The sequence below is a fragment of the Corvus brachyrhynchos genome, unplaced genomic scaffold (genome assembly GCF_000691975.1).
Source record: "Corvus brachyrhynchos isolate BGI_N302 unplaced genomic scaffold, ASM69197v1 scaffold20, whole genome shotgun sequence".
Classification (NCBI taxonomy): Eukaryota; Metazoa; Chordata; class Aves; order Passeriformes; family Corvidae; genus Corvus; species Corvus brachyrhynchos.
In genome coordinates, this window is record NW_008235735.1 from 114,611 (window position 1) to 138,507 (window position 23,897).

Genomic DNA, 23,897 nt, shown 5'->3' on the forward strand with positions numbered 1-23,897 from the left:
AGACAAGGTAACAAAAAGCACTGTCCTAGCTTCTGGATAAAAGGAAAATAGCATTCAAGAAGTTATTTATTTCGAGTCCATTGGCAGATGAATTAATTTTTGCCATCTTCTGCATTGCAATTTAAGGGTGTCCAGGACAGACTGACCTCCACAAGGTCCCAATATTTGTTTTATACCTTAGTTCCCCAAAGAGTTCAAATCCAAAGTGCCTCAGATAATAGAATATGCATTATTTTAATACTGTCAGCATTTCTTTAATTTGGTAGAGTTACACACTTGCCCTCTCTGATGAGTACTGCCTGAGGAAAGCTGGGATCTTAGACCCTTTTCACTGTTTAGGTGTTATAGTCTTCAGAAGATCCTCCAAATCCAGATAAAACCAACCCAAGATCTCCATACACGTAGTTCCTCATATTATTGAATAAAGTTTCTAATGCAGACAAAAACTGGACTGGTTAGTCAGATGGCATTGAGAAAGCCCTAACTCCATAGTGTGTGAAAAGTTATAAAGCCAAACTTCAAGCATCCAGGTGGAAATTTCTTCTTCTTTGACTTGGTAAGTTTTATTTATTTATTTTTTTTTACATTTGGTAGAAAATAGTTCAGCCATTTTTGGAACAAATTTAGTGAAGGGTGGTTTTGCCAACATTCATATTTTTCATCTGTTTTCTGAAGAGCCATAGTGATTTATAAGAGGAGCTTGAATTCTGGCAGTGAGACAATCCTCAAGTTAGAATGGTATCTTTGTCCCCAGGAAAAGCCATTCCTAATCAGCTATGTTAGGAGTAACAGAAAAATCCCAGTTGCTACTTACAAAGCCAAAACACTTACATTTTGATTTTCTGAGTGTTTCAGGAGGAGCGTGCAAGCACTGGAGCCTGCTGAGCCTCTTGTCCTGGGCATGTACTACACGTCTGAAGGCACAGCTCAGGGCAGGTTTATCTCCAACAGAGTTCTTGTTTTCTTACAGCAAAACTATGACATCAACAAAAATGGCATAACAGAGGAGTTGACAGGGAAGGAAAAGCTAATTAGGAATTAGTTGGGTATTAGAGACTCCTAACACTATTAGACAGCATTAGAGCCTTTGAAACTCTGCCTGCACAACAATAATTTCCCTAGAATTTAAGGGCTTATTCTCCAGTTGTTCTAACTCAGCTCTATTAATATCAGTGGAGTTACATTAGTTTGCCCTGACTAATATCCTTTAGTTATGCAGACAAGCAAATAAAATCACTTTAGCTGTTCTTTTAAAGTAATTTCCAAACATCATCTAAAAGGCTCCCTCAGTACAAAAAACAAACCCCAAACACAGGACCCCGATGCAGCCCTGAACTGGCTGCACATTCCAAATTGAGGGTCAACAGGAGATTCACAAGGATACCCTCGGTCACTGCTTCCTCACAGCAACTTCGGAGGGAGGGGAAGAAAGGGTTTGAAAAACATTCCAGATTTCAGCAGAGTTTTTGTAGCTGTGCAGACACAGAAGTCACTGAAATGTCCGGAGGGACAGCCTCAGCAAGCCTGTGACCTTCTATGACAAACTGGACCATGGCCTTTCAGAAGGCATTTAGCTGGGATTGTTAAACATGTGCCAAAAAGAGAACTGCTTCTTGGATTTTTTCAATCATGTAGCACTATATTTGGACTGGAAACAGCCTGTGGATGAGCAGGAATAACCATTAGAAGGCAAGTGAAACGTTTCAAGCAGATACTACAGTCAAGGAAGAAACAACTCGAACGTATCTGGGCAAGTTTCCATACTGACTGAAGCAACAGTTTTTCCCATGACATCAGACTCAAAACAAACAATATATTATAGTCCATATGTTGATTAAGGAAAGCCCAAGCCGTGCAGAGCCATGCACCAGCCTTCAGAACAGCGGCTGAACAAAAGCTGGATCGCTTGCAAGCCATGGGAGTTAATCAAACAAACAAAAAGCCCCAGGTTTTCAGGATAAGGCGCCTGGGTAAGACTTCTCAGCACGATGAGGTTGTGAATACCGAGGTAAGACTGAAAGCAAACTGCCTGGATCAAAGTTATGTAGTCTGACTAGATGACAAGGGCAACAAGTAAACAGTGCTTTGAATATGCAGCAGCCAAAAGGCTCAGAAAACTGTAAAGTTGGTTGCAGATAACGTGCTTAGAGAACCTGGAGTCCTCTACCTACCTGAGGTCATATGGCATTTGCATGAGAAATTTGGACTTTGGAATGGTTTGCAGTCAGAGTTCAGAAGAGCTTTTGGCAGGTTAAGCATGTTCCCAGTAAGATGATGCTGAGGATAAACATGCAAGAGAAATATATAAATGCTGTTTTCACAAGAATAGTGCTGCTTTCTTAGAACTGCCTGTATTTTAGGGAGGAAGGCTAGAACGCAGTCCTGATGGGATGCCAATACAATCCATCGAGAACAGTCAGTAAATCATATGGCTTAGCAACTGAAAATGACACGGTAGATTTTCAAATTTGAAACAAAAACAGAACCATGTTCCACAGCAAAGAGGTACTTGCTAAGCATGTATTGATGCTGTTTACAAAAGAATTGGGAGTTTTACTCTAAAATGGCCTAATAATATCATAATTAGTGAGTACAGCTGAATTCACTGAGATATTTTATCAAACCTTGAATTATCTGATCCATTGATCCTCTGTAATAAGGAACAGGAGGGCACCTTTGATCTTTCTCATAGAATTTAATAAGTCAAAATTAGAAAAGAGCCCTTTCAAATGAGGACAAATTTGACTAGGAGGATAACTAGGCAAGTTGTTAAATTTTAATTGTGCTTTAACAAAATTATCTAAGCTCATAGGTTTAATAGTCACAACAAATCAGGAAATAAAATGCTGTATTACTGTCACTGGTAGATTAAAGTGGCAGAACCTAGGTTTATAGAAGTATTAAGGGAAAAAAGCATTTCTTTCCTTTGCACAGTACTGAACATATTCACAAACCCGACAAAAAATACCTTGTTCCTTATTCAGACATGGGAAAATGCAATTCACTTAATGATTTTTTTTTCTATTTAAAATGATGGGTACAGTTAAAAGAGTTGTTTTCTAGGTCTGTAAATCCATTTTTATTCCCTTATGCTGTTTCCCGGTACTTCAGTCCAGGAATGACTTCTTTTAGTGTCAAACCACACAGTGAAAGTCTCAGCTAAAAAACCCATCTATGTAAACAAATTTGGCAACCACAATTCTTCACCACTCAATTTGGATCTCTGCAGCCATTTCCTTCAAGATAGATCCTTGTCCACAGAGATATTTAGACAACAGTAGACTAAATTAATTCCAGGTACTGTCAAAAAAAGAGGCACTGAAATGTGTTGCTTCCAAATAACAGCCACCCTCTGGAGACAGCCACTACAGCAAGCTGTTACCTGTCGGGAAGATCCAAGACCCTCAGTGTTAGTGATTAGCTCCTGCAGCTCTGGGGGCTTCACTGTACGTCTGCCACAGTTATTTGGAACACACAGCCTTCTAAAAATTGAATTTTTCTGCCAACTGAGGTGTGTTAACATCTGCCTGCTGCTGTTGCATTGATCATCAGTGCCTAAATCCTAAGGGAACACTTAACAGCTTTTTTCACAGATTTCCCAGTTCTGATTTGTGGGAAGCAATGGTGACATATTGGCCAAATTTGTTGCATAAAGATCACAAGGGTTTTGAAGAGGAAGAATTGCACATCTTTATAAGATTAACTGGATTTTAGTTATTTAATTTGGTCTTTAGGTCCAGTCTGAAACTACTGGTATAAAAATTAGGTTCCTGCCATCGTTTAATACTCACTGGCAAGTTACTCAGTGTGTAACGCAAATCAATGTTTCTTTACAAGTCTAAATAAAGAAAAAAGTAATAACACCTGGTGTTTAGCAGCTTACCTTAACATATAGTTAACAGCACCTTGGTATTACTTTTAAAGCTTAAGCTTTAAGCTTACCTTAACATATAGTTAACAGCACCTTGGCCTTCACTCGTGACATCCATCCCATGGGTTCATGAAATTCTAGAAGGAAAAAAAAGTGAAGTAGGTCAGGTAGCCTTAACTAATCCTTAGGAAGTCATTAATGTGAGGCTGTGGAGAACAAATATGGGTAGTCTGACAATTATCAGCCACAAAAGTTATCTTTTAGCCCTTGCTTCTGACTTTAAATTATGGCTGTACATTTTCTGCAGTGTGTAGAAGGAAGAAGGGAGCTCAGCAAGACTCGACTGGGAAGAAATACTCTGAACCTGGTGACAGGCACTTGTCAAGACTTGTGCAAGACTGAGAGGTCAGTTGTGTTTTCAACAGTGCTACACTTCTGGTCTTCGATGCTTAATTCCTGATGTACGGGCAAGGGACGCAAAGGTAGAGACAGACATAGTGCAGTTTAACCTTGCACTTACTGTACTGCAGTGAGTACCCATTCCACAGGAAAAAACTACCTTTCTAATCTATTATATGATTGAATAGCTAGGATCTTCATTAGGGTCTGTATAAAGCACTGATCACTATCACAAACACTTCCTAGGAGCTTTCTCTATGTTCTCATTCCAAATTCAGGCAGGTAACCTCTGCTCATTTAACAGTAAATGGTTTAAATCACAGCAAGAATCTTTTTCATTATTAATCAGCACAAATTATCCCAGCATCTCTTTCACTGGATGCATGTAAAACATCTCTGTGACTTTGTTTTGCTTTTGGTAGTTATGCCACCAGCAACTGAAACCTTTCAGCTACACAGATCATAGTTTCCACAATTTACCTAGAGATTCTGTGAAACTTACTTCAGTGTAACATGCCAGTATGATTTAATAGGAAAAACAGAGATTTTCACAGTCAGTCTCCTTGTATATTTTATGCACATGACTGCTTTTAAGATAATATTTATTTTAGTGTATGAAAAGCAACTGAGTGGCATAATAGATTATCAGGAAGCACTGTGCAAAGAAACGTTCTGCTGGGCTGAAGCAGCTGTTGAAGATGTCTTCTCAAAAATCCTGAAAACCTTGTTAGCTGCTCCATCTCAGGTTTTGTGCACCTCAGCAGTTCTTCGTCCTGGCTGGAAGCATAAGCTGTGAAACGACTGTTCACAGCATTCTGAGTTTGGCCATAGCCACGGAGTCCTGGAATTGTAACAGTGTATTCTTTGGGGTCTATTCAATGCTAAACTAAGTTTCCAAATGTTTCTTGGCTCAACAAACAGTAACTGGACCTTGAACTTCCCATTTGCATTCAGTGGCAGGGGGCTAAACCTGCCATCTGTTTTGACAAATGTTTTCCATTGCCTCTGCATAGCTGACAGAACACGAGGCATATTAGGCAAAGTTAAAGTTCTCTTTCTGAACCACCATGAATTCTCTGAGTCTTCAGAAATCCCACCAGAACACAGCTAAGCAGCTAATTGTAATTCTGTTTGCAAAAGATTTTAGTTTGTCATGAGCTGCAGGTCTTAATATCTTCCTAGATCCTTATCACTTGTTCTCTGAGCATCTGCTTACTCTCCATTCCTTTGGGGCAAAAATCTTCACTGACTGGAAAATCATAGCTGCAGGCATTCTGGAAAAAAATAAAACAAAAAGACAGCATCACTTCTACTTGTGTCTTCTGCACTTTTCTCCAGCCTGAACAGTCCCAGCTCTTAGCAGAACCATGAAAGTCAAGGGAGCTTGATAAGAGTTGCCAGTTATAATATGAATAAAACAAAGAAAGTTTCCAGAAAAAGTGGTAATGAAAAGCTACAGTTCTTCTTGACTTTCAGAGTGAGCTTTCCTAGGTTCTGTGGAAAATATGTAATAATCAGACACAACTGGTCTCGCATAAATTGTCCCACAAGATGTGCATTTAAAATATTCAGGTATGAACTGGAGCTGAATAATGAATTGAAGGTACCACTACAAGAGAATAAAGGAGAGATGAAGAATAAGGTTGCCCTGCTAAGTGACCTCTTTAAGTTTGAGCAGGTGAATCATGTCAGCACGGAAAAATGCTCCTGTATCATTCATGTCACATGTAACAAGATATCCTACCTGTTATTGCTGCCGTGTGCCACGAAGCCACTGTGCACATGAACAAATCAGACAAAAGATATGCAATTAGGTTCCAAATATCTGGGTTCGGATCTGTTTCAGATGGAAAATTTATCTACACATATGTAGCTGTCACTTTTTACACACTGAACTGTCACTAACAGACTGTAACTAAACACAAACCTTGAGAGCAATATTCCACATCCTTTTCACATTAGGTTTTTTCACATTTAGAAGCATTTTCACATTTCGGAGCATTTAGGTTCCTGGTCATACTATAGGTTCAGCTGTTGTATATATGCCAGAAGTCTGTCTGAAGGATCCTGAGAGATTCCCAGCCTTCCCCTGGCAGCCACTCACCCTACCAGGGCACAACAGAGAGGTTTTGCTCTTTCCAGATGCATCAGTTGTGTCTGTGCCATCCTGTGCTCCATGAAGCATTAATGGTTTCCAGATGTTGGCTCACAGGGTGCTGACACAACTCTTGCACCATTAGAGTATCACACAACAATATTACGAGAAGGATCAGAACACGGGAGAATTTTACAGCCTTTGGAATCCGTAGTGACGAGAAGAGCAAGATACGATGCTGTTGTAACACTTTCCTTGCTCAGCATTACTGCCTAGGATCTTGTCCAGACCAGACTTGTGCTGCAGCACCAGAAAGGGAGCAACCTTTGAATTTACTGCTCAAGTTCTAGCATTAGTTATCATTCCTGAAATGCTGTGTAATTACTTATGTAATATCATGAATAAGTATTAGTAGCCAGGTCTGGTTGAAAATGATACAGTCATTTTATATAAAATAGTGAAACTTCATTTTCTCTTTCAATGTATTTAAACACATCAATTTTCTTTTCTGAAACACAAAATGCTTCCATATTTGCCTTTCCTATTTGTCTTCACTTACAAAACCACATTGAGATAAGAGAAAAAGAATAGAGGAAAATTTAAAAATTGGTCAATCACTAATTTTTTAATCATTATCCGATTAAATGATAAAACTTTCTTTAGAAAAATGAAAGACTGGCAAACATAAAGGTAAAATCTAGAATTTGAAAATACAACAACTGTAGTATTTAAAAACTTGAGACAGACTTAAAGAGGATTAATTGAAGCTTCTCCTAGCATATCTGAAAGATTTTAGACCCTGAGAAACCTGCTATTTTTCAGAGATATCATCTCAAATATAAAGGAGAATATAAGGAGTTCTTCACTCTCCCCATTTAGAAACTTTTCCCTCATCTAGAAAGCAGAAACAACAACTCTGTTGATATAAATGACAATAAAAGCAGCCTCTGATTTGTGGCTGTATTTGTATTTTAAAAGGTGACCATGTAACAGCCAGTAAACACAAAACACGAGAAGAGGAGGGAAGCCCAGGGATAGTAACCATAAAACATTTAAAAGGCAAAACTAAGAAGAAATATGATTCGATCCATTTTAGTCCATCTGACATTTTTATATCCACATTTAACTAACAGGTCATTAATATCCACACAAATGTAAGCAAGGGAATTTTGAGCCGAGATGTCTTGTTCAGAGCAATAAAAGCTTTATTCACACTCTGCTTGTACCTCAAACATTTCATAACTTGGCAGCCCTGAACAAGTACTCCGAGAGCCGCCAGTCCAATTGCACAGAACAGAATCAGTCAGCATCTGTTCAAAAAATTCTTGCTCTGCTATGGAAAAAAAGCAATAATCATTAAAGTTTTTCCCTCAGAAAAATCTGGCTACACATGAGGGGAAAAATCAGATATCAAGCTGTGTGCAATAGGGGGTTTTAATTCTCCCTTTTTGCCTTCTAAGTAGAAGAGATTCCTTGCAAGTGAACTCCTTTTGCAGATTATAACTTCCTAAAGAGCCACAAGAGGATTTACTCATCCAAGTTCCCTTAATACAGTCCTGTCCTATTCTGAAACATTCTTAAATGCTAAGATCAGCAGATAGCAAGAACACATGTCAGAAGAAACGTGTTCTTTTTCATTCAGGAGAAGATACGAGGGAGTACTTTTTCATGTCAGCTATTTGCAATTTGTCAGAAAGTCTCAGCTTCCCCCTTCAAACAATGGTTTCTGCAGCTGAATTTCTTTGTGCAGACTGTGCTTTATAGAAAACAGAATATAACAGAAAAATAAGGAGGAGTAAAATATTAGAACAGTATTTTTACCAGCATAGTATTTTTAATAAATTTTGCCATTTTCTTGACAGCTTAAAGAGAAAAATTTGTTTCTGAGATGACACTGTTTTTAAAAAGAAAACCAAACAGAATCCCACACAGAATTATGTCTTCCCAACCCCAAATCAATTTGCCTCATGACTTCAAGTTTGTAAGGAATATTGCTATAAGGTTTGCATTTAGGCACAACTAAAGTTGTGATTCTCACAATACTCATAAGTCTAAAAATGTCAGTGTTCCAAATATATGCAATGACTAAATCTTCAAGAGTGGTTTCACTGACTTTGAGGTCCGCAGCTCTGATTTTAAGAGTTTTTTATTCTAAAAACAACACTATGGATCTGGTGCAGTAGCGAGTCTCATCTTGAACTGGGTTTTTTATCATAATTTCCAGGTTAAGGGGAGGATCCTGTAGTATTGTAATGTCGTATAACTGAATGGTCTGTTAGGAGAGTCCCAGTGTTTTCAGTGGCAACTACAATTTTAATGCAGCATTTTTTAAAAGGTAAAGATTATTCCTGAGGGTCTTTAGCAAAACAAGCAAATGTGTATGTTAGTATGAAATATATTCTATGTCCACAGAATTAATACAGAGCTGGATCAGCAATATTTCAAAGAAAAGGATACACAAGGAAGAAACTGATAGGAGACATAGGCCAGGCTTTGAGAAGCCTGGCTGAATCAACAACATGACTAATGGTGTGTATCTCAGCTGAGAACACATCTTTGGGAAGTGCCACTGTAAAGATGACTGGTGAGAGCAGGAAAACTGATGACTTACTTTGTCAAAAACATCTCTGAATGTACATATAAGCATAAGGGAGCATTTTCAGGATATATGAAAATCAGTTTGTCTGGGCTGACATCAGTCACTGTCTGTGGATCAGGCTGTGGGTTCTGTGTGCCCTTGGTGAGCTCATCTTTCCACAAATCCAAAATATGTTGTGAGTGATAGTGGCCATGGCCATTTAGTGCAGCAAATATTATTCAAGGTCAAACACTTCAAAACAATGTGGAGACAGCCACAGCTATCAGAAAATCTGGGTTTAATTACAGAATGCTCAAATAATTGACATCCACATTGGATTACTTCGGGTCCATGACTTATGTTAACATTTCTGTAAGTAACGTGCTATGTCTAACAAACTGAGCTCATCATCTGTGATTTCAGTTTTGCTTGGAAGTCCTCTTGAAAGTTTAATTGCTGCTGCCATGTTCATATGCATTTTCTCTGTGTTAAAAGCTAAATTAAACTGATTTCCTTCAGACAATTCCTGAGGCTAAACTTCTACAAGGCTCTGGGCTTCCCCTGCTTTAAAAATTAATGGCCTCTCCTACTTAAAATCTAAAGTGGCTTTTAGTCACCATGAATTTTTTTGGTGTGCCAATGTTATCAGTTAAATAATCTCTTCTCACTAGCATTTACCTTCAGTTATGTAATATGTATGACACATCACCTGTCTTCTATTTCACTAGCCTAAATATAACAAGTTTTCCCATCTTTCCTTATGTGTCAGATGAGCTGGTAGATTCCATCAAGATATCTGTAATATTTTATTTTTAGGGTTTTTTTCTTCCATTTTCAGTTTCCTGCCAGGTATTCAGAATAAATTTTGTAGGTAAAGTCTGTGGCAGGACTTTTGTCTGTGGCACATGGCACAGCCTAAACAGATCACCAGTCCCAGTCAGGAAGAAACAAGAGAGCACTCAGACTTCAGGATCTAAGTGAAACTTTTGAATCCAGAATAATATCAGTAAGTCAAAGGTGAAAATAAAGTAATTTCCTTCCTTCACAGAATTTATTGATTCTTATCCTGAAAATTGTTGCCCCTCAGTTCTCTTGCTGTTCTTTGAGACATGTTCCTGCAGAAGAATATTTTGCACCAAGTGATGAGCTCATGTTGAGAGCAGCCTTCAACAAAATTTCCATGTCCAGATGGCATATGAATTATAACCTTCTATCACGGACTTAACAAGACGTGGGCTGCTGTTAATTGTCACTTCCAGGTTTCAGTGTTGTTTATATGCCACTAATAAAACCTGCTGTTCTCCTTAATAACAAATTAGAAAATTTTAATTTTCAAGGGATACACTTGGCACCCTACTTTCCTCTTCCCTCCTATTACATTCCTGCCATGACTTTCTCCTGTGCTTTTCGAATGTAATCAGCAACAGGTCAGATCTCAATATTTTATTGAGTTTTTCTTCATACCTCTTTCAGGCAAAGTTCTTTAAGGGAAGAACTATATGCCAAAACCCTTCTGCCATATCTGCTCATTACTGAGAAAAGAATTTTTTCCCTTCATGTTTATTATTGTGAAGCAAATTCAGAGTCCCTGGTGAATAATACCTAAACAGAACATGCATAACATGAAAACGCATTTAATATTTTATTATATTTTAGCTGCCTGTTAGATACCTCACCCCAGCCAGCAATTTATAATCATGTGCAAGAGGCAGCTTCCTGAATTTGCATAGTTTAGAAATAGCAAAGCAGAAACAACATGGTGAGGGTAATTACTTTTAAACAATATTAGAGCAGAGCTTAGTAGATCAATGCAGCATCTGCAAAGTTCTGCTCATTAAGAACTGCAAAGCCTTCAGATGAGGGCCTGAAGAGCACGAGCTGCACAAATTCAGCCTGTTAATTGCAGAGCTTTTATTAAATTAGTTGTCAGATAATTGTAAAGCAGACGTCGGAGTTGGGGCTTTCAGAGCTGCTTGAGAAAGTCCAAGGTACACAAAACAAACACTACTTGAATGACCAGAAACAAGGCCTTGGTGTCAGCACAGTCTCAGCCCAGAGCTCCCGTGCTTCCGAACAGAGTTAATGGGAGCACTCAGCACCTTGGCCGGGCAGGGATGTGCTGCTCCCCAGCCCCGGGCAGCTCCCTCTGGGCTGGCCAGACCTGTGTGTACGCATTAGGAGGGCCGGGAATGCAGGAAGTGTGTGCAAAGAGAGGTGAGGGTGCTGAAAGCCGCGCCTGGAAGGTGAGGATGTGCAGATCTCCCATCATCACATCCCTCCCTCCACAGCAGCATTCGGCACAGCAGGCCAAGGTCATCCTTCATAACCACAAAACTGCCTGGCCATCTATGGATGGGATCTCCAAGGGAGTCACTTTAACCTCAAGGCCTTATGTACAGCTGTAAAACATCTACATGGCCCGGAGGGAAGGCTTCCTCCTTCAGCCTTCAAGGCATTTCCCAGCACAAAGTGCAGCTGTTTGGGGTTTGTGCTGGAAACAATTTGGAATTATGGCTTTGAAAGTCCTTCCCTTTTTATAGCTATTTGAAAAGTAAATGCAATTGGAATTCACCGCGGAGAGGTCAGCTAACCCAGCAGTGTGGTTTGCACGCTTCCTCTCCACACACATCAAAGGCAAACCCAAACAAAAAGGCTTTTCTTTGCTCTTATAATTGGCACTGGGCTGAGCCTGTTCTCTTATGCAGGCCCCTGAAAGAAAAGTAACCTGATAATGCAAGCTGGAGACAGACAATTCAATAGAAGTCATGCACCCCAACAGCTACACAGATGTGGGCATTGCCAGTGACCCCTTCAAATTGATTAAAAAGTAGAGAAGAGCAGCACATTCAGGGTAAGTGACATCAGCACAGCCTGGCAGCTCCAGGAGGGACAGTGTCACTTTGTCACCAAAGCACCCCCCTAACAACCGGCTCTGCTCAAGCCTCGCTCTCCTCACCTACATTATCCTGGCTCCAGGACAGAGTATACACCATGGACTTGGATCCCTAAATTCAGGGTGGCTCTTTTAGGCTCCAACTCCATATTAAACCTTTTTCTCAGCATGTCAGTCATGCTTAAAAGACAAATATTGCATGAATGCATATGAGATTCCAACACACTACAGCCTTGTATGCAAAGTAGAAATAAAATCCCAGTAAAGTTACTTTTTAGACAGCCCCCCTCTTGATTTCTGGGAGTAACTCCTGCTTTGCCTTTAGAAATCTCTTCTCCTCTGACTCCATGCACAAATACAATTGGAACTATATGTATGTTGCATATTAAGATGTATGCACAGTACATTCCTTTAATCACACATGAGCTTCCTGAACTGTATTATTTTTCATCTAGGTTTTGAGTAAATAATTCAGAAAAAAATGCTGTGTTCTTCCAGTGTTTTGGAATGTGTATTTTGGGGTAAGAAAGTATTATGTTGGATTTACTGTACTTTGGTACTTCTGTCTCAGTTACTCAAGATCAAACCCAAATTCCCCCAGCCAGGGGGAGGGTGGGAATCACAGTAACCCAGGGTTACATGGTACAAATGGTATTTACATTTGGATATTATCAAACAAATCCTACCATCAGTAAGACAACCAATCACTGAAGGATGCTAAGAAAATTCCATATTTTCTGTGAATTGAATCAGCTGTCCTGCCTTCATTTTCATACACTGGAAGATGTTATATACCTATTGAATCGGTATTGTTAGCTTTAAGCTGCAGCATTTGGTTCTTCAGGGTATTTTGGAGCAACTGCATGCAGAAGAGCACAGTGTAGGTTTTGAAGTATTTTCCATAGCATTTGTGATTTTAGTAAGATTTAATTCCAACAGAAATGGTGTTATTTCATTTAAGAGGAACATCTCTGCAGCAGCTCTTCTGGCAGAGGCAGCTCCTTCAGGAATCTCTTGTTTCCATGCATATTGGGTCAGCTTCTCTCAGGGGTCAGTCCTGCAAATTCTTTTGGGGCCTGGAGGAAGCAGTATTCTCTTTCTTTTGGATAGTCAAATCAGATAATTATAACCCATTTCTTTAAATTTTTTTATAATTTAACTCTTTCCTTTTGCATACTGATTTTTTTCTCAAATATTTTCTGCTGTTAACAGGCCTTCAACACACATCACAGGGTAAGACCTGTCCTTAGCAGAAGGAATTTTCAGACTCTCACATCCTATTCAAACCCCTCAGATTTTCATGCAAGTAGATTCAGCAACTACTCTGATAACAAACTTCCTGAAAAACACACCAGCCAATAGAGAGAGGTTCCCCAAAAGTCTCATTCCTTGACCCAAAAATTATCATTTCCCTCCCTCTCTCAGATGCTTGAATCCCTACATAATCCAAACTGCATAGAGCAGAAGTAATCCAGTGCTCAGAGGAAAGCAGAGCTGAAAGGTCAAACCAATCTCAAGCAATGCTGCCTCAAGCCTTTCTGCTTCCAAAGGAGTGGCTAATGACTTGTTCTTTGGGAAGACTGGAAAGAGCTCAAACATGAAGGCGTGATTAAGAGAAGAAAAATCTTCCACACCAATTACAGCTTCCATGCTTTTGGCCAGAATCCATAACCCAGCTTCCAGGGGCAGCCCGGTGACTTTTCAGTTGCCTTATGCTCCACAGGGTCAAAAGGATAGATGCATGCTATCAGCTTGCTATTTTATAAGCTTGAAAAAGAGAAATTGGATGGGCAGGCTGCCTTGGAAATTCTTTTGGAACATAATTGGCACTAAAAGTTTTCCCAGAAGAAAATGATTCAGGTTTCAAAATTTTCTGAGATTGAGGACTGCACGCAAGTTATGTTTCTCTCCAGCTCATCACCACTACTGTCTCCAGTGCCATCACAGCTTAAAAAAAACCTTCAAAACACAGGACATTCGATTAAAGTAACAAATTCCAGCACTTTTTAAAGCACTATGCTCTGCATGCTCTCATTTGGCAGCCTGCTACTTTCCAACACTTGTTAGCATGCTCTTCTCTCTGCATTTGTCTGCTGCCTTCTTGGTTGACACAGCCAGAATTGCTCACATCCATTCCAAGAGCGTTCAAGGAGTTCTCCAAAGAGAGAACTTGTGCATTTATTGATGGTTGCCCAATGATGTGGAGAGTTTCAAATCCTGACAATGCTCTAAGTATTGCCAGGTGAGTGAGAAATGTCTGGATCTGTGTTGAGGGCATGAGAATTTTAGTCAACAGAGCAAAGATGTACAGGGACAAGGCATTGTACTGCAATACTTAGAGCTGCAGGAATAAATGCAGGAATTTGAGAAGGAACAATCCTACTTGCAGCTGCATGTATGAGAACCACAGATTATGGATCACTGTTACGAATAGATCCTGTCCATCTTTCAGGGTTTATCACCAATTCAGTGGAAAAAATCCACAGCTCTCAGGAGTCTCCCTTGTGCTCCTGTAGGCTTTTAGCTTTACCTCCACACTACTTGAGCACAGGAACAGTTCAAGGGTGAGGTAGGAGGAAAGGATGCAGAAAGTATTCCAATGGTCCTAGCTGGAAGAACAGCTCCTCTGATAAAACATCCATGTGGCTGCTGTAATTTGCAAAACACAGAGAAATTACCCCATTTCATTGATGTGATAAAAAGTAATTGGAATCAACCCAGACTTTTTCTGCAGGGATCATGAACAAAAAGAAATTGGACCAGTGTTTGAGGTTTGACGAGCACTTTCTGATTTTCCGCTCACTGGCTTTATACAGCTGTGATCAGCAGCACGTTAGGGAAGAGTGGAGCCGATATAGATATTTCCAGTTCACCAGCAGTAATTAGATCTGTGAGCATGAATATAAATCTAAGGATCTGACACCCAAATGGCTGCTTCTGGGCGTATTTCTATTTACTGTCTCAAGAGCCCTCTTTAATCTCTTGTAAAACTGTGTATCTCATTCAGGTTAAACCTTGGGATAAATTTCTTGTCTTTCCACTTCACGCCAATGGAAATGATTTGGCTGCATTACACAGCAGTCCCAAGGACAGCTATCAGAAATGGCAAGAATTTACCTAAGTAGTAAACAGCCAGCACAGCCAAGGTTACACACACTTTTAACTAAGCAGTGGAGCTTCAGTTTTCCTCTCCAAGCAGACAACCAAATACACAGTGTGCCTTAGCAGAATTGAAGAGACTTACAAGTGGAATTTCCTTTTGGATTTCCTTATTTCCTTACAGGAGGACCAATACATTATTTTTCAATTACATCCTGTATTTTGGCACAGTTTAACAGAGTGGGAGGACAACAAACTTGGGTCCTGTGAGGGAGGAATACAGCAGGCAACGATCAGAACGTGGATGTGACTGCAGCTCTTTGCTTTTTTTTTCCCAAAGCAAAAGTTTGTCAGAAATAACTGGAAAATGGATACTGAGAGGATGAACAGCCAGCAGGAAGATGCATAACCAGGATAAACAACATAATGCAGTCAATAGCTGGCATGTTCTGCTATTTCTTTTTCCATATTAAGAATCAAGTATCGATTACCCATAACATGCAGCACATTTTACAGAGAGCTCCAGGAGTCATGAAATCACAAACACACCCCCAACATGCTCCTGAGTAAAAAAATAGATAGCAACTATTCCTACAAAACAGCATCAGTGGACCAAAACAAAGCTAAAAAAAAATAAAGCCTTCTATAATATCTTTAAAAAATTGTTTTTGAGACAAGGAATGTTAATACATTAATCACCAGTTAAGCTTCAAGAGTCAAGTAAAAATACCATCAAGTAGTATTGGAAGCTCTTACATTTAATATTTAAGTAAAAGGCAAAAGAAAACTTTCAAGTTTTAGCTGAAATACAAATTTGCTTTGTGACCTGGGGCCATGTCTTGTCTCCTTTGTGCCTCTATGAGCCCAGCTGGAAAGCGCAATAATAAATTAAGAAACACAAAAACAAAAGGCAAGTCTGCAATGAGATCCAGATGCTCCATTAAACTGCCGTTCCCCTTAAACACCTTCCAAACCATTGCTAAATAGAAATATGCCTGACAGCTGGATTTTAAGCATGCCTGTGAAACCGTAGAACTGTCTTTACCTATTTTCCAACAATTAGAAGCTACCAAGCCTCTTCAGGAATAGGAACCACACTAGCCTCTTCTATCCATAACAAGGTAATTAGAACAGAGCTACACTGATGCCACCTCAAGATTAAAGGATCATACACTTCATGATTCTCTGTTTGTACAGTAACTTATTGTGTGGTTTACCTTGGCCAGGCAACGTGCACGCTGAGACTGCTGCGTGTTACGTGAAATTCAAACTTTCCACTGTTACCATGTCTTTTCCTGGCTTTTTAATTCCCTGCCCTCTCTGAACTTTGTAGGGGGTTTTCTCATCTTTACCTCTTTAGATACACCACTTTACCAAAGGTAGTATATTGTTATTGCATGGACTTACAAAATGATGATTGGAGCTGAACCTGGCCATATAGAAATTATGCTCAAGTGTCATTATCTCAAGGTGTTTTAGTCAAAGCTTTAGCTGGATATACTTTGGTTGCACAAAAAAATAAGCAGAAAATGGGAGAAAACTGCAGGACTGCCATCTAACTAAAAACTGATACCATAACAGACACAGAAGAAATTAAACTGGCATGAGTGTCTACAACACCACTGCTTTGTGTCTGTGGTGTTTGGCTTTGCTACAGCAACTACCTTTCTAGTATCATTTTTGTCGGAGGCATTTGCAGCACATACTACCAAACACTAGACCTCCTGCAGAAACATTTCTCAATTCTGCTGGCTCAGATTGCCCCACCAGGATCTCAAAGTGAAGAACATGACATGGGGCTGCTTCAGAAGCAGCTTCTTCTCAGATGTAAGGACATGCCTGAGAAGCCCTGAGTGCTGTTGAAGTTGTATTCCACTGCTAATGAAAGTGCTCAGTTGAAGTGTGACACCTACAGAGGAATGCTTTCCTGCAAACAGATAAAGAGTTCCCAGAACATTCCAGAAATGAGGAATTCCTAATACTGATCTTACTGCAACTTGGGAGAAGTGCTGCTGAGCTCTGCTGGTGTCCTTGAAGGTTATTTTCTTGCCTCAATAGGAAAAAATACTAGTGAATAACTTCACCACTTTTCTCTGCAAAAGTTACAACCTCAGGATAGGCCAGAAGCAAATATTTCTCTGAGAACTCAAACTATTACCAGCTTTTTGCTGGGTGAGCACAGTGCCGCACATGCTCTTATGTCTTACTGCTGGTAACAGTATCCACTGGCTCGAGGAGATTTCAAGCTCAGCATAACTGCACATGATAATTGCCATTTTCTTTAAAACATCCATCACCACTTCAGTAGATTATCAGGCTCATGTTCTGAAATAACAGAACGTGGTTGCTTCCCAAAGGACACGGAGAGTGTTAAAACGTGACATTGCTAAGTGGCAAATGACAAAAGACAACCAAGGGAATGGAAACTGATTCACACCAACTGGAATGAAAAAACTGCAGTCACTGCCAGCGTGCTGAGATGCATCAGAAGCCCTAAGGCGTGTGCTCCACAGGAATATGGCTTCTCACATGCAATTCCCAGGTACTGCAGGGGATGGTCCTCCCGTGTCCCCGGCTGCAGCGCCACAGCTCATTGTCACCTGGTGGCTGAGAATGTTTAATACAGCCCACCTTGACTCATGGGGTGTGCATAGTTTCAAGAGGGTATTTTTTAAGTTTACTCCCACCTGCAGATCAGCCCCTTCCCATGGCATTGCATGGGAATGCACGAAACACCCATACTAGCAACTGCAACCGCAGCTAATTTTCGATTTCCTAGAAATGTCTAACGAAGCTTGTTGCTAAAGCAGTTCCCTGCTTCTAAAGCAATGTGAAATCACAGTGTAAGTTTCCAGCTAAAGAATGACATGCAGCTAAGCATAAACACCTGAACTGGGACCTGCACCTCAGCAGTTGCCCGATGCTTACATTTTATCACAATGAAAAATGTTATAGATTATTCAAAATAAGGTCACAGGCATTTACTTTGAGATTTTCATCTCTGCTCTGCATATGGCTCACTAACTTTAAATTAAAGTGCAAGAAGAAAATTGATACAGGCTAAAAGCGAGCTCCATTTTTATAATAGCCTGAACCTTCTAGGGAGAATCCAATAAAGCTTTCTTACAGCATCCTAAAATTACTACATACCCCTTAGCATCTATATTTCTCAAGCTGGCCTACCCCAAACCCACCCCATCCAAAACTGGGCAGCTGAATAGTTGTGGCCAGACAATTGACAGTTCAGATGCAAAAAAAAAAAAAAAAAGCCCTTTGAAAGACAAAGCCAGATGTGAATACCAAATTGTGCAAGTGCCCAAGAGAAAATAATAAAATCATAGGCTTGACCTTGCTACACCCATTCATTTTGGGCAGAACTTGCCTAGAAAAGTTAATGGATTTGACCTCGGTTTTAAGAGATGAAGCTAGATCATGTTGAGCAGGGCTTTTGATGTCAGTAAAGTTATGCCTGATTTACCTCAGCCTAGCCAAAATTAGAATCTGGCCTGAGGGTAAAAACATCTTTTAAATTACCCAGGCTAATCTTCCCCTGTGCAGGTTTGTAGCTGCAGCACAGTGGCCATTGTGCTATCACCTATTCTTGCAACTTGGAGTATTTCATCATTTCCTCCTGACCACCGGGCAGGAGAGATTCTCAGGGTCCCAGTTATCATGGGACATTCCCCAGTGAAGGGAACTTTTCTTACAGACTTCTCATATGATCCCATTTTCCTGCATTCTCTTCTAATTGTTTACATCTCCAGCTTGGCAAAACCAGAGAAACACACTGGGCGGGATAACCTACACTTTCTCCAAGTCTGGAAAGTCAGTGAGTAGTTCTGAAGTAAAAAAATATGAGAGAGGAAGATACAGGTTGTATTTACTTTGGTATTCTTGAGAATCAGGATTCTCCTGCCAGCCAGAGGGATTGATACAAGTCTAACTATTCAGGGAAGAGACATTATATTAGTGACAGATGAAGTAGGAGCATAAAAAAACCTAGATCGAGTGAATAGAAAGCAAGTTCATTATTGGTTTTGACTGCCAAAATATCTTCCTATATCTGCCCCTTCTGATAATTTAGGGAATTATACCCCACAGTGTTTGTTCTCCCTTTGGAACCACACAGAACATTTACTTTCCTTTGCCTTAAAGCACCGGCTCAATGCAGGAAAGCCAAGTGTGCCGAAAAAGGCTTTCAAGCACACACTGGCAGATGCACAATCACTGCTCACAGCACCTGGGACCCAGCACTGGTCCCAAAGCCTTTTGAAGACTGCCTGGGAGCTGAACTGAGTGGCTGCACTGAGCACATTTCCCTGGGGCTCCTACAGAGAGGCACTGGACAGGCTGGAAAACCTCGAGACAGACACCAAGAATATGACTGCAAAAGGCGACGAGCATCCTGTTCTAATGTCGACATTAGCCTGCCTGGAGCAGAGGAATGGGACTAAATCACTTCCTGAAATCCCTTCCAACATAAATATTCAGAGATATTACCAACATCTTTAAAATTTCACATTTTTTTTTAAACATTAGTTAAACACAAATAGCGGAACGGAACCTCTCCAGAAATAAGCTGTGCACTATTAATAAGCATACTGTAATAAAACCTTTAAGTGAGCCTTAAGTGACCACTAAACACATAATAATGCACTTTCCTACAGACAGCAATGAAATTGAGCACTAAACACTACTGTCAGAACAAAATCATTTAGCATAGATGCCTTGAAAATTCATTATTAAAATAAAAACAAAGGACATTTGTTCTCGCTATGTGGGGTGCCATATGCAGAACTCATTCCCACATTTCTACTAGGCACTGGTTTAGCTGAAGTGAACTCTGTGCTTAGGAAAGCAGAGTTACATGTAAAGCTTCTTAAAAGTTGCAGGAGAGATCTTTGCCTAATAGAGAATATTGCAGTAGGCTCACATGCTTTGTTCGCAGCTTTTGCAATTACCACCGCAAAACACTGCCTAGACAATGAGGAAGTAATACTGTAAAGAATATTTTTTTCTGGCCAGGTAGACAAAGTTCCTCTTGTGATACCATAACCTTGATTTGTTTGTTTTATCACTGCTTGTGTGCTCTGCAGCTCTCTGTTATCAGGCTTTTGCAATGGCTGGCTCAGTCATTTGTGTGACTTACCATCTTCCTTCCGCAAGCACATGACCATTTTTCTGAATTAATGTTGCTTTGCTTCACAAAGCAAACACAACACAAGCCAGTCAGTAAATGACTGCTTCCAAAGATGGGGTAGACACCTGAGGGTGGGAATGGACCATTTATCTTAATCAGACAGAACTCATCTGTCTCAGCCAGAAAGGCCAGTATTTCTGTAACAAAGATATACACCCCACCCCAAACAACCAAAAGTTCTTGCTGACACAGAGCTACATAAGATCTAAGAACAAATTCTTCCTATTTTCTATTTGATCAGTAGATGCATCAAACTGTTTTTCCCCGTGTGGTGTCTCCCCTATAGGTCTACACAAAAAGTGAGGTCATGTACCTTGCATTTCCAGCCCCTAGGTGTTCTTTCTATAATACAAGTCAAACTAGGCTTAACCCAATAAATAAATATTTCCAGTCTTGCTGCATTCTCTGTGTCCTGCCCCACTGCAATGACATCACAGTGTCAGTTCCCTGCACTCTGAGATGATGGGAAAGTATAAACAGTGCTCCATCTGCAGTTCATTTGCTCTCACTATAAAAAAGGGACCAAAACAACCCCTTGACTGATGGATGGTTTCCACAGTTTGGTGAAAACAGCTTTGCAAATGAACTATTTCAGGCAGGAATTGGTGGCAGTTATTTGATAAAACACAGCAGTGCTGATAATACACGAGGGTTTTTTTAATGTGGACTTTGTAAATGATAGGATTCAAGGACAAACTTGTCAGGTCAAATCTGACCCAGGTGCTGAATGTGTAAAAGCTGAGAGGTAGAGATTACTGCAGGAAAGATTAATGACCCTATTAACATGACTGTGTGGAGCTACATAGCTCTGCTCAGAGGAAAAGTTTGGGTTGCAGGCATAGTAAATGAAGTCTGGGTATGCTCTAAGCACATTTTTGTTCTCTTTTGTGTACAGAGATGTTTTATTTCAGAGTTATTCAAATATACTCAAGTTGTAAAAGTGAACTTTAAAAATTAACACATTTAAAAAATTATTTTAGCTGATGAATCAGTTACAAGGTAAAATCAGCACAAATTTGCATCAAAATACCTTCCATTTAACGTTATCCAGCTAACCTGTACTGAAAGTGCAAAGTGCTCTCAGCAGCATGAACAGCTGCTCCCTGTAACAGAACACATTTTCCATGCTGCTGCAGTGCAATCAGTGTGTGATATTTTTAATTATTATCATTTCAAATGTGTAAAACTGAGCTCTAATTCTCCTCAGGAAAACCATTTTACAGCTCATCAGAGGTGAAGTACTCCTGTATAGAGAACACACTTCTTGTGTCAAACAGTAAGAAGACTTGAAGCCATTGTGGACAATATTCCTTCCTTGTGAAATCAGCCAAGACTGTTTTAATTTCATGACTTCACTCATTTACATTGGCTGAAGGGATGGCACCCTAGGGAGGCAGGGCCACCCAGAGAGAAGGGCAAAAAGTTCTTTATTCCCCTGACTTAAATTCATCCTTCATTTACAGCTGGCCTGGCTCCTGCCAATACTGTCAAGAAAAATTTTGAGATCTGCTAAGAGGTTTTAGCTCATCTTCCTGTCATTCAACAGTTTCAGTTTCAGGGACAAGAAGCAGTTTTGGAGGAAACTGGATTGTGAGAACATGACCAAAATGTTCCTGAGTTTAATGGAAAGTTCATTGAATTCAGTCCACTGAGCTATTTTTCAGTCATCCCTGCTTCCAGAGATGGATAAATAATTCAGTCAAACATAAACATAATAAATTTTGAAATCTGTTGAATAAAGGAGCCTTGTTTTTTTTCCTGAGCACTGCCTGAAGCTTGTTTTGGGTTAGTGGAAATGCATTGTGATTAAAGCACTGCACATCACCAGAGCAACATCCTGTTCCCAGGTCAGCCCATGAGGATTGCTCCTTGCTATCAGTTTGCAAAGTTCCTGAATATTCATGGGCCTTATTCTCTTCAGATTAGACTGAACTCTTGTATTAACTCTGGAGACCAGGCTGTGAATATGCAGTACTCAGATTTCTCATCTGCAAAATGGTGTTTCTTTACATCACAGAGGCATGAGAAGCAGGAATTAGAACACTTCCCTGGTATGGAGGGCTTTTGAAGAAAGGGCTATGTAGGGGCTGTGCAAATTCACCAGGTATGTGCAGGGGTTCTCATCCCTTTTGCCGCCACTGGAAGCCCCTGGCATGTGATGTGGCCATAATCGTATGCCGGGACTTAACTTTTGATTGCAGCTGCTTCTATTTCAGAATATTATAGAGAGGTAAAGCAGGAGCCTGTTGGTTGCTGCTTCTCCATTTATCTCTCAAATACCTCACAGAGCTCCTAATTGAAAGCTTGAAGTTCTCTACTAATTCATTAAAATATTTATTTTACAGCCTTTCATTCCTTGTTTTTGCAACTGCATCTTTTGTTTTTACTAAAACTTTATTCACAATGGCAACCTGGATATAATCTCTCCTTTCCAGCAGGGAACTGTTTGTTGCAATCCCATTGTACACACCAGAAATGCAGGAGGATGAATGAAGGCAGTGACAATATAAAGCTGTGTGCCATGTTTTGTCTGGGTATGACATATCAGGATATCTGCTAAAATCCAACATGGCTGGGTAACTCCATCCTCCTCTCCTTTCCTCATAATTATTTACATGGAACCATCAGAAGACAGTGTGTCATAATATCCATTCATACTTGCAAACCCCAGACAAGGAGAGAGCTGAGCCAGGACTAAGTCAAACAGACAGAGCAAGAGACAAGTACATCTGGCTGGGAATAAACAGCCAGCTTTTTGCTTCCTCTCCTGGAAACTTTCTTGACTTTTGTTCTATCTCAGTGTATCCTCTCAGAGATGGAATGGCCTGCTTTGGTACTTGTGCAGCAGTTCAAAGCATCCTCAGATTTGGGTGTCAGTAAAGACTTAAACACACAAGAGCAAAAGCAGAACCGATTTTCAGAGCTGACAACCCATTGCTGTATAGATGAGCATAGGCTGAAGGAAAGAATCCTAATTGTATAATCAGTTCTACATCTATAAAGCCAGTACCAACAGGGGTGAGAATGATGAGCATTTCCCACTGCTCTTTTAATGTTTGAAGCACCCTGCATCATAATGAAAGAGAGCTTGGGGAAATATACACAACAAATTGAGTCAAACTGGAAATGCCGTTTGCCTCCAGAACAGACTTGGTGAATTAATGTTAGAAACCTTCATTTATTTTATCTGTCTCCATGCCACGGTAACTTGCTGTGTATTTTAAAGTGCAATAAAAAGTTCAGTTTACTCTTCTCTGAAGTTATTCTAATGGAGTCATTCATCCTCTTTTAACAAAATTGCAACAGAACATCACAAAAACATTTACTGGGGAGGCTGAATAATGGTAAATAGAAAGAGACTTAGGATTTAATAGTAATATTTGTCATATTTGTCATAGATGAGCAGGTACATTTCAGTTATTTCTACTGACTCCTCTAAACCTAAACTTATGTTCCAGACAGAATTCTCAAAGATATTTTTACTAAAAGGAATAAAATTTATCAAAATTCAGTCAGTTATGTGTAAAAACTTCATATAGAAAAACAAAAACAAATTTTACCTCATTTTTTTTAAGGAAAAGGTTTCTCTGATTGTAATTGATTATTCAAAAATTAAATCATATACAGCAGAAATATGAGGGGTATTTACAAGGCAAATGCTACCACAAAGATAAAATCCAAGTAGCTGCTGTAACTTTCAGTGGTCAGAATATGGCCTTTATTTATTTTGTTACTTAGAGTCATTTAGCATTTACTCACAGA

General features: G+C 39.8%; 1 protein-coding gene and 1 long non-coding RNA gene across 5 annotated transcripts in view; one reads left to right on the forward strand and one right to left on the reverse strand.

The window, feature by feature from the left end:
• Positions 1 to 833: 833 nt before the first annotated feature.
• LOC108446133 overlaps positions 834 to 23,897 on the reverse strand; it is a 115,400-nt gene continuing 92,336 nt past the window's right edge. The window contains exons 5-7 of the long non-coding RNA XR_001861250.1: positions 3,943 to 4,008; positions 2,172 to 2,277; positions 834 to 975 (exon numbers count right to left, since the gene is read on the reverse strand). This is a non-coding gene — a long non-coding RNA (uncharacterized LOC108446133). The remainder of the gene's footprint in view (positions 976 to 2,171; positions 2,278 to 3,942; positions 4,009 to 23,897) is intronic.
• The window catches only part of PDE5A (phosphodiesterase 5A), a 106,988-nt gene continuing 84,519 nt past the window's right edge, over positions 1,429 to 23,897 (forward strand). For 2 of the 4 annotated variants that reach the window (XM_008632048.2, XM_017731362.1), the window contains exons 1-2: positions 1,429 to 2,008; positions 4,179 to 4,276. In XM_008632048.2, coding sequence (XP_008630270.1) covers positions 1,916 to 2,008; positions 4,179 to 4,276 — 191 coding nt within the window. In that variant the 5' untranslated portion in view covers positions 1,429 to 1,915. Of the gene's footprint in view, positions 2,009 to 4,178; positions 4,277 to 23,897 lie in introns of those variants that run through there. The other 2 variants (XM_017731412.1, XM_017731471.1) reach the window with 2 other exon arrangements.